Raw genomic sequence first — 13,826 nt, 5'->3', positions numbered from 1 at the left:
TTGTTACTGCAAAACCCCTGTGCCTTGTGTTGGTTATTTTTGCACCCAAAAATCATTCGTCACCCGTTCATTTCGGGCGGACCTTCACAAAGGTCTGTAGCTTCTCTTGCCTATCTGCTTAGTAACGCCAGCTGCTGCCTAGAAATCAATCACCCGCCACTACTGAATTCTGTTATCAGAAAAGAAACTCTCTAGTCTATTACAAAAATTTGCAAAACTGGGAACATACTGGCAACATACAGAGATTGCAACTGAAGCCTCAAAACAATTCTGTAAATATCACTGTTGTGCCTCTTCCCATCCTCCTGCTGGCTGGTCACTTGGTTACGTGACATCTGGGCTCCTGACAACTTGAAGATTAAACACCTCACTTGAAAAACCCCTATCCATTCATTTAGCATACACTTGCCAGAACATCAGCAGATGTTGAATACTCTTCATTGAACTAGCAGACCTCTAAATACAACGTCCTTCATCCTCTCTCAAGTGCTGAGCAAAACTGTGCCAGTGTTGCCCTTCCCTCTGTTAAGAACTTTAAAGTTGTAGGAGTATCTATCTAAGACCTATGCTTACAAGGCCACCCAAGGCTACACAATCATATATACACACAGCAGTCAATATGCATGTCACAGCTAATACCGTGTCTGGCAGACCCCCAGTTTAAGAATCATACAGGTGTACATGTATCTTAAGTGTATACACACACTTCATGATAATTTAGACTACATGTTATAATTTAGACCATTCTTTAAAATATGACAGTGTCTGTCCTTTTCCTAAAAATTGAAATTGCCAAGGCTTTAAATGTACAATGTATATTTATATACTCACAAGCATATAAAAACAATACATACATTCTCCATAATAAAGAAACTTCTGAACCTCTTTCACTAACCATACCTCTGTAGTCACCTTAGTACACCATATTCTCTCCCATGTGAATACCAACTCTAATACAACAGAACTGGCTCCTCCTCTCCCCTCAAGAGCAAAGCAGCTTCCCAGCTCTACAATGAATTCTTGAGCTGCTTTCTGAGTCTGTCATACTCCTCCTAGCATGTTCTGCTAACCTCCAGGATGCTGGTGTACGTGTGAGATCATAAGCATGGAAATCCAACCATAGATCCTCCTAAAGGCATGGAAAGATGACCATCTTACATCTCCTCTGTCTACACGCTTGAGGGTGGGAAGACAGAAGAGCTGTTCAGTTACCCAAGTCTAAACAGATTTAGTATCATTACTGCATTTGAGAAACACATGGCTAAGAAATATTTGTTCTGTATTGACTCACCACTGAAACATAAGAAAATAAAGGACAAATGGAAGACACACCAAGGCTGCCACACAAAAGAAACCAAGAAAATCTCTCAGTGCCAGGACACACAGCTGGAGACTTAACTCCTGCAAACACACAATGAGGAGGACTGAACTTTGTTCATTTGTGTCTCTTTAAGAATACCAAGAATACCAATCTCCCCAGTTGATCTGGAGGACGTATTTTACAAAGGGGACCCTCAAAAAGAATCAGAGGTGTGCAGTTTCCCGGGAAAAGGCTCTGTCCCTTAACCACTTCTCAGGTAGGGCAGGACAATTAAAATACGGTAATTCATTAGTAAGTATGGGCTACATTATGGCACATCTCAACTCTAGCAATCCCCCAACTAGTTTTGTCTGGGCTGTATTTATGACAATTATTTTGCTCTTTTGGGGAAAGCAGATTACACAGCTTGCTTCTTTGATGTGGAGGGCCAGGTTTCAAAAGAAGACTACAGGCTCAGAAGAGTAGAGTGTAGTTTATACATAAGCTGAATATTTCATCACAAGTTGTATTGCACACTTCTACTGGGAAAACCAGGATTTATTGAGGCACACAGGAAACATGTCTTTTGCTCAAAATAAGAAAGTTCTGATTAAAAGAACTTTTACGCACTAAAGCAATCACACAATATGCTTTTTGATTTGACTCTAAATCTGCATGTGGATTTTATTCCTACACTGCCATCTGAAATCATACTACTGAGACTCTTGTAGAATCAAGTCACCTCAGCTCTCAAGGTCATAGCAAAGACCTTTTTTAAAGGAATGCAATATCTGTGACTACAATATACCTTCCCTCACATATAAACATAACAGCATAGTAAAAGCAGCTTGTATGCTCCAAGCTGAGAGACTACAAGTTTGAGAAGGACAGTATAATTTTAGCACAAAATAATGTATTTCTTTTCACTTCTCTGTCAACTTGGCTTATGAATGTTTCTTACTTTTCATGCTGCAGCACAGAAGGCCAGTACCCACACAGCACAAAACTTCCATGGCTAAAACTGGTGTGCAAAGCATTGAGGAGTTCTGGCAGTACAGAAGCAATACATCCCAAATGCACTACACATATAGATTAAGTTAATTATTACTTTTCCTCCCAATAAAACCAACAACAACAACAAAAGAGAGTTCTTCCCTAGAGCTAGAAATTTATGGCAGTACTACTTACTATATCCAACAAAGAAGCCACCTTTTGAACAATTTTCAAAGTTGGCCTAAAAACCAGATTACATTAATAATCAGTCTAAAGAAAGACCAGAAATGTCTGCACTACTGGAGATATACACAAACACTTACTAGATTCCTTTGTAAAAACACATTTGTGATGGCAACTGAACTACAAACTCCTTTTTAGACATAATGATTTAGTGAATAGGAGCAGACTGCAATACTTCAATTACCTGTTAGCACTTGCAGGGTTTCAGAATGTGTATACAATGATCCTGACTTTATAGGAAATTATTTGTCTATTCGTCTGTTAGTGACAGGCCACAGTTGTGTCAGGCATTGCACAAGCATATAGAATCCTTGCCCAGAAAAGCTTGCAAACCAACTGTTTGTTAACACATTATTTCAACCTTTTTACCTCTGACAATGTCTCTTCACAGGCCAGGCTTCACTGGTATGTTCAAGTATCAGCAGAGTTAATACTAAACTCTGCTCAACCCACATTCACAGCTGGGATACAAGACACACATTTCATTCCCAGCTGAAGTTACCTGAGGTGTGTCCTACACTTTAATTCCTCACTGGTCCTCTTACAAGCTCTTTAGACTGAGAGTTCATGGTAAGGAAGAGAAGAGAGTTCCTTACCTCTTGTGCAGTAAGTGCATGTTCCCCTGCTAGAAGCAGCATACTCAGGCCTCCCATTTGTGTAGGATCTGTTAAAAGAATAAAATGAAGTCTTAAGTTGATTCATTTGCTTGTTTAAAAAACCTACCACTTGCACCACTAAAGACCCAGAAGACTATTTGTCACAGACACTCTCAGCAAGCTGCCATAAAAGGCAGTTCAAGAGAATCACAAATAACCATTTCTGTACCCTCTGGGAAGGCTTTCAAAGCTGTTTGAAGGATTTAATTGGATTTGTGTGCTTAACACCCCATTGCATGGATTTACAATTCTACTGCCAAAGGTTTTATGTACTACAGAGATGAATATCTTTAAAACAGCAACTGAAATGATCTCACACATAAATATATACAAAGATGCTCTAATAATGCACAGGTTTATAAGTTGGTGGATGCTCCTACCAAGGGAGCGGTTCCTTCCTTGGCAACTGAATAAATAAAAGAATGGAACAAAACAACACAATCAAGCTCTGAAGCAAAATTTCTATTTTCATTTGTCTGTAATTTAGAGCTGTATTTAGTGGTGAAAAGTGCCAGCCTGACAGCTCTGAAGCATAAAGCCAGAACAGCACAAGCACTGACCAGGCAAGCTGCCTGCCTACTTGTTGCCCTGCCAATACAATACATAATTGAGGAATGTAAAATGGAGATATAAATGTTCTTTCTCCAAGTATTTGGTACTGACAGCTTTTTCCCTCTGGCCTTCCTGCACCTCAGGAGCTCAGAAAATGACAAGAAGTGAAAGCAATAAACTCTGACAGTGCGTTACTCATGGAGTAGCTTTTCCACTCAGAACAGTGGTTGCTCTTCATCACTATGAAGACTAATTGTCTGATTTTGGGAGAATGCCTTGGGAGCAATGCAGGCATGTGATTTAACACTGTCATGTAGAGACAGGGAGACACAGTGGCCAAATGTCTCATGCAACAGCCACAATGCGAGTGGATTTTTTATCTTTTCAGCTGACATGGGCCAAACCTGTACCTGTAAACCTCCAAACAGTTTAGGGCTGCAGATGATCACAGTCCAATTCATGGGAACACTCATCAATGCTGTTTAATTCAATATCACAGATGCTGCCCAAAGTTTTCCGGCACAGAACATCTCTCACTGACATTCCCAAGATAAAATTTTCCAATAGTCTTTTAGAAGGGTATTAAATAGAAACAGAGGAAAACAATGTAAATAAACCAGGCTCATTCACTACGTCATGGATAGAAGAGTGGCATATTATTAAACAGGCATCCTAAATAGCACCTAGCTTCAAACCCAATATTCAACTGGAATTAACTTTTTCCTTCACCACAATAAACATGTAATACACATGTGTTTTAGAGGTTTTAGGTTTTTTGAAGAAGTCTGCCTTTTTAAATTAAAAAGGGAAAAAAAAAAAAAAGCACACTTCTATGAAAAGACAAGGCACTATCAGAAGTGTAGGATCTAGTAAGAGGAAGAGACAGAAAATGTGCAGGGCCAGTAAGTATCTAAACACAATTCATAAGTGAAGTGACTCTATCAGCAACAACACTTTTTGCCATCCAAGCAGCTGATCAGAAACCATTCAGTCCTTCAAACCAGAAGACATCAGAGCAATTAGGAAGAGAAAAGTTAACACATATCTTGGAAGATAATGCCTGAGCAGGAGGAAGGAGAGACTGGAAGAGATCTCCAGGTCCTCCATAAACTTACTGAGCCCCATATTAAACAGTAAGGCCTTGGCTGGTTGTTTTCTAGTTTCTTTACTCCCTTTGGAAGATGCTTACAGGATAAAAATCTTCTAAGCATTAAGGGCTTTCTTCCAGGTTTTAGCTTAAATATCCTCAAGGCCAGGTAGTACATGTTTTTCTGGTACTCGCATCTCTAAGATTAGTACCTGTTTCCCTAAATGGTATCTCCCTTTTCTGCATTTACAGGACTTTTCCTACTCTTCTTCCACTTGTTTTCTTGGTCTAAACAATTCAAGATCTCCCAATGTCATAAAGCACATCCATCACCCATAATTTAAGCAATTCCTACAGCTCTCCTCTGCAGTTATTCCAGGTGCAGCTTGTCTTTCTTGTATACAGATAACCAGCAGTGCAACCACATCAGATGAGGGGGGTCCTGAAAACACTCTGCCTGACAAACTGCAGTATAGCACTTTCTAATGCCTGCTTCCCCCTAATGACTCTCAGATGCTCTTTTGTGCTTTATTTTCCTTACCTGTTGGTCCATTTCCCCCTCCCCAGCTTTGGCCATCTCAAGAACACCCAGTTTACAACTGGGAAATTCTTGCCTGTCTTCTAAATATCTTCTTGTTAGTTTTGGCTTTCTGCCTCTCAATTAAGTAGCTTATCATAAGAGAATAAAGATGGAAGTGTGGTTTAGTGTTTTTCTCCCTAAGTAAGCAAATACTTAAACTGTTTATTTAAATATAAAAATTAGGAGGAAGGAAAAAATGACAGATGAATTAGAAACCAAAGTTTAATGTGATGCTTAAACAACTTGAACACTTAAGCTGCAGCTGCAGAAGAGAGTTAGTGCTTAGATGTCTGTTCATGATAAAAACAAAAATCCTTCTACTAAGTTTTTCAATTACAAAATAACTTCACCTAAGGGAAGACAAAATGTACATATCCAAAAACTGCCTTATGCTTATAGTGCCTTCTCAGCACAATATATTCTCTTCTGGCACTAGGAGCTTACTGGTATGTAGAAGAATTTTTAGGGGCATTTTACAGAATTTATTCTTAAATCAACAGTACTGGGAAAATAGCACACACATTTGACTTGCAGAACGGCAGGCGATTCGTGACTTTCTCAACAGCTTTTAATATTGATGAAACTTAAAACCATCTCTCTGTTTGGGAATGACATACTTTGTTAGTACTGGGCTGGTTACAGACTCAGCAGGCTGGCTTGTTCATCATTTCTCTGTCAGAGGAAACAACAAACTGAGGAAGTACTAAGCAGGAAGAAGGCCAGCAGGAACTAGCTTCAACCAACTTTTACCTGGGTGCATAATTGAGCTTCTTTCTGAAAAACAAACTGTGTTTCTATAGGAATATAGCCTACTCTAAAAGTGTCTTTCTTCCAGCCTTTGCCTCACTAAAAAGCATTTTGGCATGGATGGTTTTCTTCTGAAGCAAAAATATGCAAGTACTGCAAATCTCACACATTTGCATGGCAAAGCTTTTGCAAACAGCAGCGTTCTTTGCCCCACATCCTACACAGGTGAGCCATATAATGAGAAAAACATGCTCAATTACAGCTTCCCAGCTGGATGATCACTGCAGGTCAGAAGCCCAATGCTGGTGCCATACCTCAGCTTCTTGATATAATGTAGGTCAGCATAACAAACTTAAATGTGGCATGGTTATTTTTGCAAAGCCAAAAAAAAGGACAGAAACAACTTGTATAGGAGTTACAAAAACAAAGTAAGATCTTACTGTCTACATATTAGGTTTTCCGAAGTAAAATATAGTACACAAAAAGCAATCAAGACATGATTAGCAATGACCAACAAACAAAACAGATATCCTGGCATGATTCTAGACTCGTATAAACCCTGTCTTGAGGAAGTTACCTGCCTTGAAGATACAAGTGAATCAGTGGCATTTCAAAGGTAAAAGTGTTTTTGAGGTGGCTCAGCTACATTTCAGTTCATCAGATAGTATACAAGCTGGATTTTAAAGAGATTGTACAGGGGAGAAGAGTGAGAGTTGAATTGAACTATCATCTGAAGTCAAGCAGAGAACAGCCCAATAAACATATATAGCATGAACTGGTGTATAGTTGACAAAGCAGTAATCCATTTGGCATGGCACCCTTGTCATGATGTGGATGCTGCTAACATCTCTGTCAGAAGCTGTCTGTATTTTATAAAGTATTCTTATACCCAAGATATTGCCAGCCTTCACTGGCATGAGGATTGGAGCAAGATCCCATGAATTACTATGCTCATTGACTCAGCCTGCAGGAAAAAAAAAACCAAACTATCACAGGTAGCACTAAAGGACTTTTTTCAGATATAAATGGCTCTATAAATAGAACAATGGATTAGTTTCTAATTAATTCTTAATTTCTCTCTCCCCTACTCTGACAGGTGTTGATTCAAGACCTCTGTGCACAAAAACTTGACATTAGGATAGCCCAGCAGGACCACTGGGGGATGGATGAGAGGTAGATTAAGGCTTGTTACTTGTTCTTTGCGTTAAGTCAATAAATATTTAAGGAGCATAGAAATGACTCCTCTAAAAGCAAAAGCAGAATGGTCTGAAGGGGCTTGTGATTTTTCGAGCTGCTCTCCCATATACCAGAACTATGCAGCATGAAACACTTATTTTGATCACATTTCACAGTTCCTCAAGAGCCAGAAGAAATTTCATTACAGGCATTTTCATAGTACTATACTAAGATATACATGCCTCTTTGTTCCTTTTCATTCTTTTAAACTTGCTCCATAAAAACATTTTCTACTCTCCAGCTCACAATCTCTCTAAGCAGAGAAGTCCTATCTGTTACACACCTGGCATAAACCAGGTAGGATATGACAAAGTTTCTAATTTTATAACTACTGATGCATCTGAAACTTTAAACAAGCAAAAAAATAAACCAACCAACAAAACAAACAAAAAAGACCCCAAAACACAAAAAACCCCAAGGGAAACAAAAGGAAAAAACAATGGCAGGGAATTTTTTTTTTTTAACATTGACTGCTAGGTTCTGAAGCTACCAGTATTTAACATTAATGTCCCTGTATTTCAAGGCCATGATTACAACAGTTCTGCTATTTATGGATATCGGTGAGAGATTATCTGCTTTTCACCAGCTCAGGCACTCCACCTATACTATACTTCTTCATATATTTCTTTTTAATTTTTTTTCCAAATGTTTAGAAGTTTAGAATTTGCTCCTCTGAAATATAATGGGCAAAAGAGCACATTTAAGTGAAATTAAATTATGCTTCTCTTGATGAAAATACCAAAGTGTTAGCCCCAGTGGAACATTAATCTACAAGATTATCATATCCAACTTGAGACACCCATAAATTTTTTTTGCAAAGAGTAAATTACTTAAAAGAGTACAGCATTCTATGACAGAAAAGCACAATGCACACAATCAGCAGTTTCCTTTTTAACCAGAGTAACCAGAGAATGGAAGTCTCTGACAGCAGATAAACTGGAATCAAAAAATCAATCAAATCTGGGCCCTACAGGGGGTAAGAGTTAGGATGCCTCACATTTTGAAAATAAATCATGCACTATGGAAAATTTTAGAAAACTGATACACAGAGGTTTAACTACAGTTTTGGCAACTTAATCTGGGACACTACAGGACCATGTGTATTAAAGAAATTAGGTATTCCAATTCAGTTTCAATACCATATGCCCAGATCTCACCTGCCATCCCAAAGTTAAGTTGTGGCATTTCTTCACTTTTGGTAACTTTCCTTGGGCTCGGTAAGTCTTTTGCAGAGTCTGATGCAATGGCCCATAGCTTTTTCCTGTTTGTAACACTGGATGCCTGGGTTTTCACAGGTTTGTTGGTTGTGGGGCACCACTTGTACCCTGGGTTTGCTTTCATAAATGCATCCTTGTACTAGAAAAGAAAAGAGAAATTACCAGTCATTACATTATACTCTACACCGGGCAACCAGAGCACACTGCATGTAAGAGGATTTAATACAGTAACTAATCCTTAAATATCTTGATTTTTTAACAGTTTAATCACATGCTTAGAGTCCAACCACCAACACAATTTGCTAAGAAGAAGTATTAAGATAAGGAGAGTTGTATCTAAAAAGTGGGTTTTCTCTTTCCTCTCCTGAGGGTCTATTACCCAGAGCAGGCTGAAGTTCTGATCCTGCCAACTGCTCCCCAGTGCTTGTATGCTCATGCTCTGAGAAACAGGTACTTGAATTCTTTGCAGGTTTTCTTTCTAGTTTGAATTAAATAAAAACACACATTTAGCAATAAATGCAGCATGATGCCTTAACTCGCACTAATTCTTCTTGAATCGTTCTGTATTTTAGAATATGAGTGTATGCTTTCCCAAACCAGGCATCAAAAACAAATTGCAACCAGTACAATGTCATATTCAGTATCTTGTGATAACACCATCCCAGTGTTCCTTCCAAAATGTACCACGCTGTGTGGCAGCATAAAACAAACTGTGACCATTTAAAACATTCTTTGGCCTTGAGCACCCAGCACACCTCTCAGTTGTTTGCTGTGTTTTTGGTATGAGGCAGCGAAACAAAGGAAGCCAAACTACACATGGGCAGTGGGAGAAAGGGCTCGTATCCCACAGTTTGGGGGGTGGGGGAAAGGACCAGGATCTATTTTATTCACAAAACAAAACACCAACATTAAACCAAGATTTTTGAACAGTAACAGAAAACCGCATTTCAGTATTTTACATGTGCTGCTATGCAAGATTGAGAACTGGCAAATCAGAGGAACATGCCACACATTCCAGCTGCAGATGTTTGCCTAACAACTGATAGGGGTGTACAGCACTTGCTGCTGTGGGAGACTACCCAGCCAGTACCAGTGCTCACCACAGGGAGAAGGAACCCAACACCCCTTCACGACTGGGTAGCTCCCAGGGGCAGCACAAGACCAAAAGAGTGACTCTTTGTGCTTGGAAGCACATGGCAGAGAAGATGCAGGAAGTTTGTTCTGTGATTACACATTCCCACCCACACAGCTGCCATCAGTCCCGGTCATGGCATACAGAAGCACCTATGTTCCATGCACATGCATACACAGAAACATAGAGAGGAAAAAAAATCCCTTGGGCATCAAATACAGAAATTGCACTGAAAGCCTTGTCCTCTGCTAGAGCCACTACAGTGTTTTCCCAGCTGAACAGTCTGCTTTGTGGCAGGGTCACCATTGCACGTTTACTGCTTTCTTTCATTTCTATCTTCACCTTTGAGCTGGCACTTGCTACCTCCAGACCGTAGCAGAGATAAAAACGTTTCAGTTTACAAGAAACACGGCACTGCGTGAACCCTGCTGTGGGAAGTCCTGTATTTATAGGAATGGCTATAAATAATAAAAATCTGCAGGGATCACTGACCCACATACATGCTGTATTTTCTGAATAGGGTGTATGTATTAAATCTGCAAAGTAAGGACTGCGACACTGCTCGCCTCACTCCTTTTCCCTTTCCCTCGGTTTGCTTTGGGAGCTCAGTACACCACAAAAATAGCCTGGTGGAGGGAAGGGATAGGAAGGGGAGGGTAAGGGAAGAGGAGGAAAGGAAATACACGACAAAGCAGCTTTGCCTTCCATTGTTAAAGCCACAGCCCACTCACAAATCATGTTACCAGCCTGCAGAGTGAAAAGCATAGAGTCGCTAGCAATGAGCTACACAAGCTCTTCATATCAGCAGTGCTGCTTTGAGTAATTGAATTATTCTATTGAGTAATTTGACAAGCCGACAGGCTGCCCATCAAATGAGAACTAGGATGCATGCCATTTGTGAGACGAGGCTGCAATAAGCTTTTAATCAGTTTTCAACAAGAGTAATTCAAGTGAGCTGGTCTATTAATGTCTTTTTTTTCTCTGCAAAGCCAAGAAGTGAACATTAACTGCAGTTTCTGAAGGCAAAGGAGCAAACTGAGGGAGGACAACTCATTGAAACTGTTCAGTTTCAACACAAAAAAAAGAGAATATTTAAAAAGTTAAACAATGGCCAAGAAGTACTTTATATAAATGCATACAGGGGCCTGATCCAAATCTTAAAAACCCTTTTGGTATTGACTTTTGTGACTACTAGACCAAGGCCCAAAACAAACAGATAGATTTTGCTTACCAGGTCATGAGCAGATAAATTAAATGAGCTACAAAGTAACAAGAGAAAGTCAAAGACCACAGTGTTACCTACTGCTTTCCTCCCTTTCACCAACTGTGCAACTTAACACAGCAGTCTAAGCAGACGTCTAAAATTGATTAAAAAACCCCAAAACACAAGCAACCCAAACCAACCAATGAAAACTACAAAAAACCTCAACCCAAACATAAGTGCCTAACCTGGAATGAAAGACACCACCTTGCTTTCCACAGCAAATGGCAGGGCCTGCCCAGCAGCATCATGCTCTGAAGTTTCAGGTAAGAAATAGAACAAGAAGTGTTTGCGGGATTGGGATCATGCCTTATTTCTGTTTTGTGAAAGCCTGGAGAATGTTATGTTATGCAGCAGGACCGGTGCCCCTTCAGAACTGAGGTTAAAACTCCCCAAGATGCTTTCATCACCAAATAAAAAAAGATTTGCTTCCTCTATTTTTGGTAGGAACAGGAGCTCACAAGTGGATTTCAGCTACACCTCAGGCTAGCTGTTAGCACGTGTTTAATTTTAAACGCATGCTATTAAATGTCACATGAATCCCAGAGACCTAACATAAAAAAAAAATTCCCTAGAAAATATAGCACTCCACTTTTCACTCCTGAAGGATGCAGGGTTTGCATTACACGTTATAGTCCATGCATCAGCCACTGGCCTTGCCAAACTCCAGCCAGCAAGCCAGGACATTTGTCCCCTCCTACCCCGAGGAGCTGCCAAAGCAGTGGCACCACAAGGCCAGCAAGCTGCCAGTGTGGCTGACTGGGCCTGAGACACCACTGGCCGAGGAGCAGCAGGGAGAAGTGCTCAGCTCAGCCACTGAATGGCAGCAGGATCACACGGTCAGCGAGGCTGGAAAAGACCTCTGAGATCACTGAGTTCAGCCTATGGACCAACACACAATGCCAGCTACACCGTAACACAGAGCCATGTCCAGTCTTTCCTTAAACACCTTCAGGGTTCATGACTCCACCAACTTCTGGGACAGTCCACTCCAATGTCTAATCACATTTATCAGGCTGCTCCCTATGGGAAACAATCCTGACTGCCTGGATCTTGCTGGTGCAAAGACATATTTAAAAATGAAGTGTCTTCTAGCAAGGGAATAGGGCTTGAACAGTAACAATCTCACCAGATACTTCCTAAGGCAGCTGAACACTCCCAGGAAGTCCTGTAAGAGTTAACAGAAAAACACTACCCTTATTATGGAAGCAAATAAAAATGCTGGTGCATATTTATGAGTGGTCAGGTTAATTTCTCTCAGTGAAGGAAAATGCTAAAACATACAGCAACACTTCTGGTTCCTTTCTGAGTATGTATCAACTACTGGGATTATATCCTAGACAGTGAAACTTTCAAATTTAAGCTTATCTAGGAAGCCTGCAGGATAGAAATAGAAAGCCTACTAATAAAGTAACACCAGCAAAAGCAGACATCAAGCTCTGCAGGTGCAGCACTAGGTCTCCAGGGCAGTTGTTGCTGCCAGAGACCAGAAACCACAAGATGGAAACTAGAGAGAGTGTGGGGCCAGTTTTTCCTGATGATTAAGGTACCCCAAGGTACCTTACCTACTAGGAAACTTCTCATAATTCCAGCCAGCAAAAAGTTCGGGTGCCTCATTATCTTCCAAAATGATACATCTTGCATACAGCTACACATATATAAGTAAATATACAAGTGCCTTTACTTGCATACTGCTGAGGTAATATCACTGCTAGTCTTAAGCAGGCAAGAAACTGAAAGGTTCTTGCATGGCACAAAATCTAACCTAAATGATTTTGGGAGCTATAGTAACAAGTAATAAAAAAAACCATTCTAGAGACTGTAGAAGAGCAGGGACTGTAGCCACTGCAGGAAGGACCACATGTGTCTCTGCAGGAGTGGTTTGGATGCTCAGGGTATACAAGAAACATTGTAGGGATAGCAGATATGACAGAGGGTTCCCTGGAAGATGTGTGTCCAGCCAGGACAGTGGCTACAGGCTGTGCAGGGAAAGTCAAAGGACACTGAAAAGCTACATTTAAGCAACAGATTATTCACTGTATCTTAAATCTCATGGAGTTTATATAGGTACTCAAACAGAAGACCATTGGTACAATGGTATTTTTATTTTCTTTCAAAGATACTCACCTTGATTTTTAAATAAATTCTCTTGAGGAAAAAGCAAAGGACCAACAGGTGGTTCTCACTACAATTGACATTAACCTCTTTTTGACAGCCTCAGCAGTAAGCCTACCTATGGGTGAACCTGTTCAACCTGCTCTTTGTGAACCTGCCTGAGCAGTGGGTTGGACAAGACGATCTCCAGAGATCCCCCCTTCCACCCCCAACCATTCTGTGGTTCTGTGAAAAGCAAGTGTTACAATAAAAGTACCAATCCTGGCACACAGAATAGGCTTGTTGGTGAAGAAGGCCCAAATGGATTCAACAGCACATTATAGCTGCTCATTATTGCTGTAACATACACTGTTTAAAGAATAAAAATTATATGCTATCTCTCTTCTAGTTCATAGTCTTAGTACTACTTACAATGATGTAAACTACTTAGATTTATTGTTCTGCTTTGACATTGAATATTCAATTTGTTCTTCATGCCAAAAAAAAAATCACTACAAGAACAATGATTTCTATAACAATATGATTAATGGTTTCAGATCTGTCACTTCATACAGAAGTTCTGCAATTATTTTCCTTCTTAATGAACAAGTTTCCTTCAGCAAGACAAAAGGCTAAGAAAAACAGTCGCATTGGGTTTGTTTCTTCCAAAAATTATTTCTTTATTCTCATCTTTCCTTTCTCTGCATTTGTACTGAATCTTCTAATTG

At 40.0% G+C, this 13,826-nt stretch overlaps 1 protein-coding gene across 10 annotated transcripts in view; it reads right to left on the bottom strand.

Annotated features, from left to right (window-relative positions):
* The window catches only part of BBX (BBX high mobility group box domain containing), a 140,589-nt gene that overhangs the window by 48,627 nt on the left and 78,136 nt on the right, over nt 1-13,826 (bottom strand). For all 10 annotated transcript variants that reach the window (XM_058822550.1, XM_058822554.1, XM_058822544.1 and 7 more), the window contains exons 5-6: nt 8,552-8,750; nt 3,133-3,200 (exon numbers count right to left, since the gene is read on the bottom strand). In XM_058822550.1, coding sequence (XP_058678533.1) covers nt 3,133-3,200; nt 8,552-8,750 — 267 coding nt within the window. The remainder of the gene's footprint in view (nt 1-3,132; nt 3,201-8,551; nt 8,751-13,826) is intronic.

The sequence above is a fragment of the Ammospiza caudacuta genome, chromosome 2 (genome assembly GCF_027887145.1).
Source record: "Ammospiza caudacuta isolate bAmmCau1 chromosome 2, bAmmCau1.pri, whole genome shotgun sequence".
Classification (NCBI taxonomy): Eukaryota; Metazoa; Chordata; class Aves; order Passeriformes; family Passerellidae; genus Ammospiza; species Ammospiza caudacuta.
This window is presented reverse-complemented; position numbering and strand designations above follow the sequence as displayed.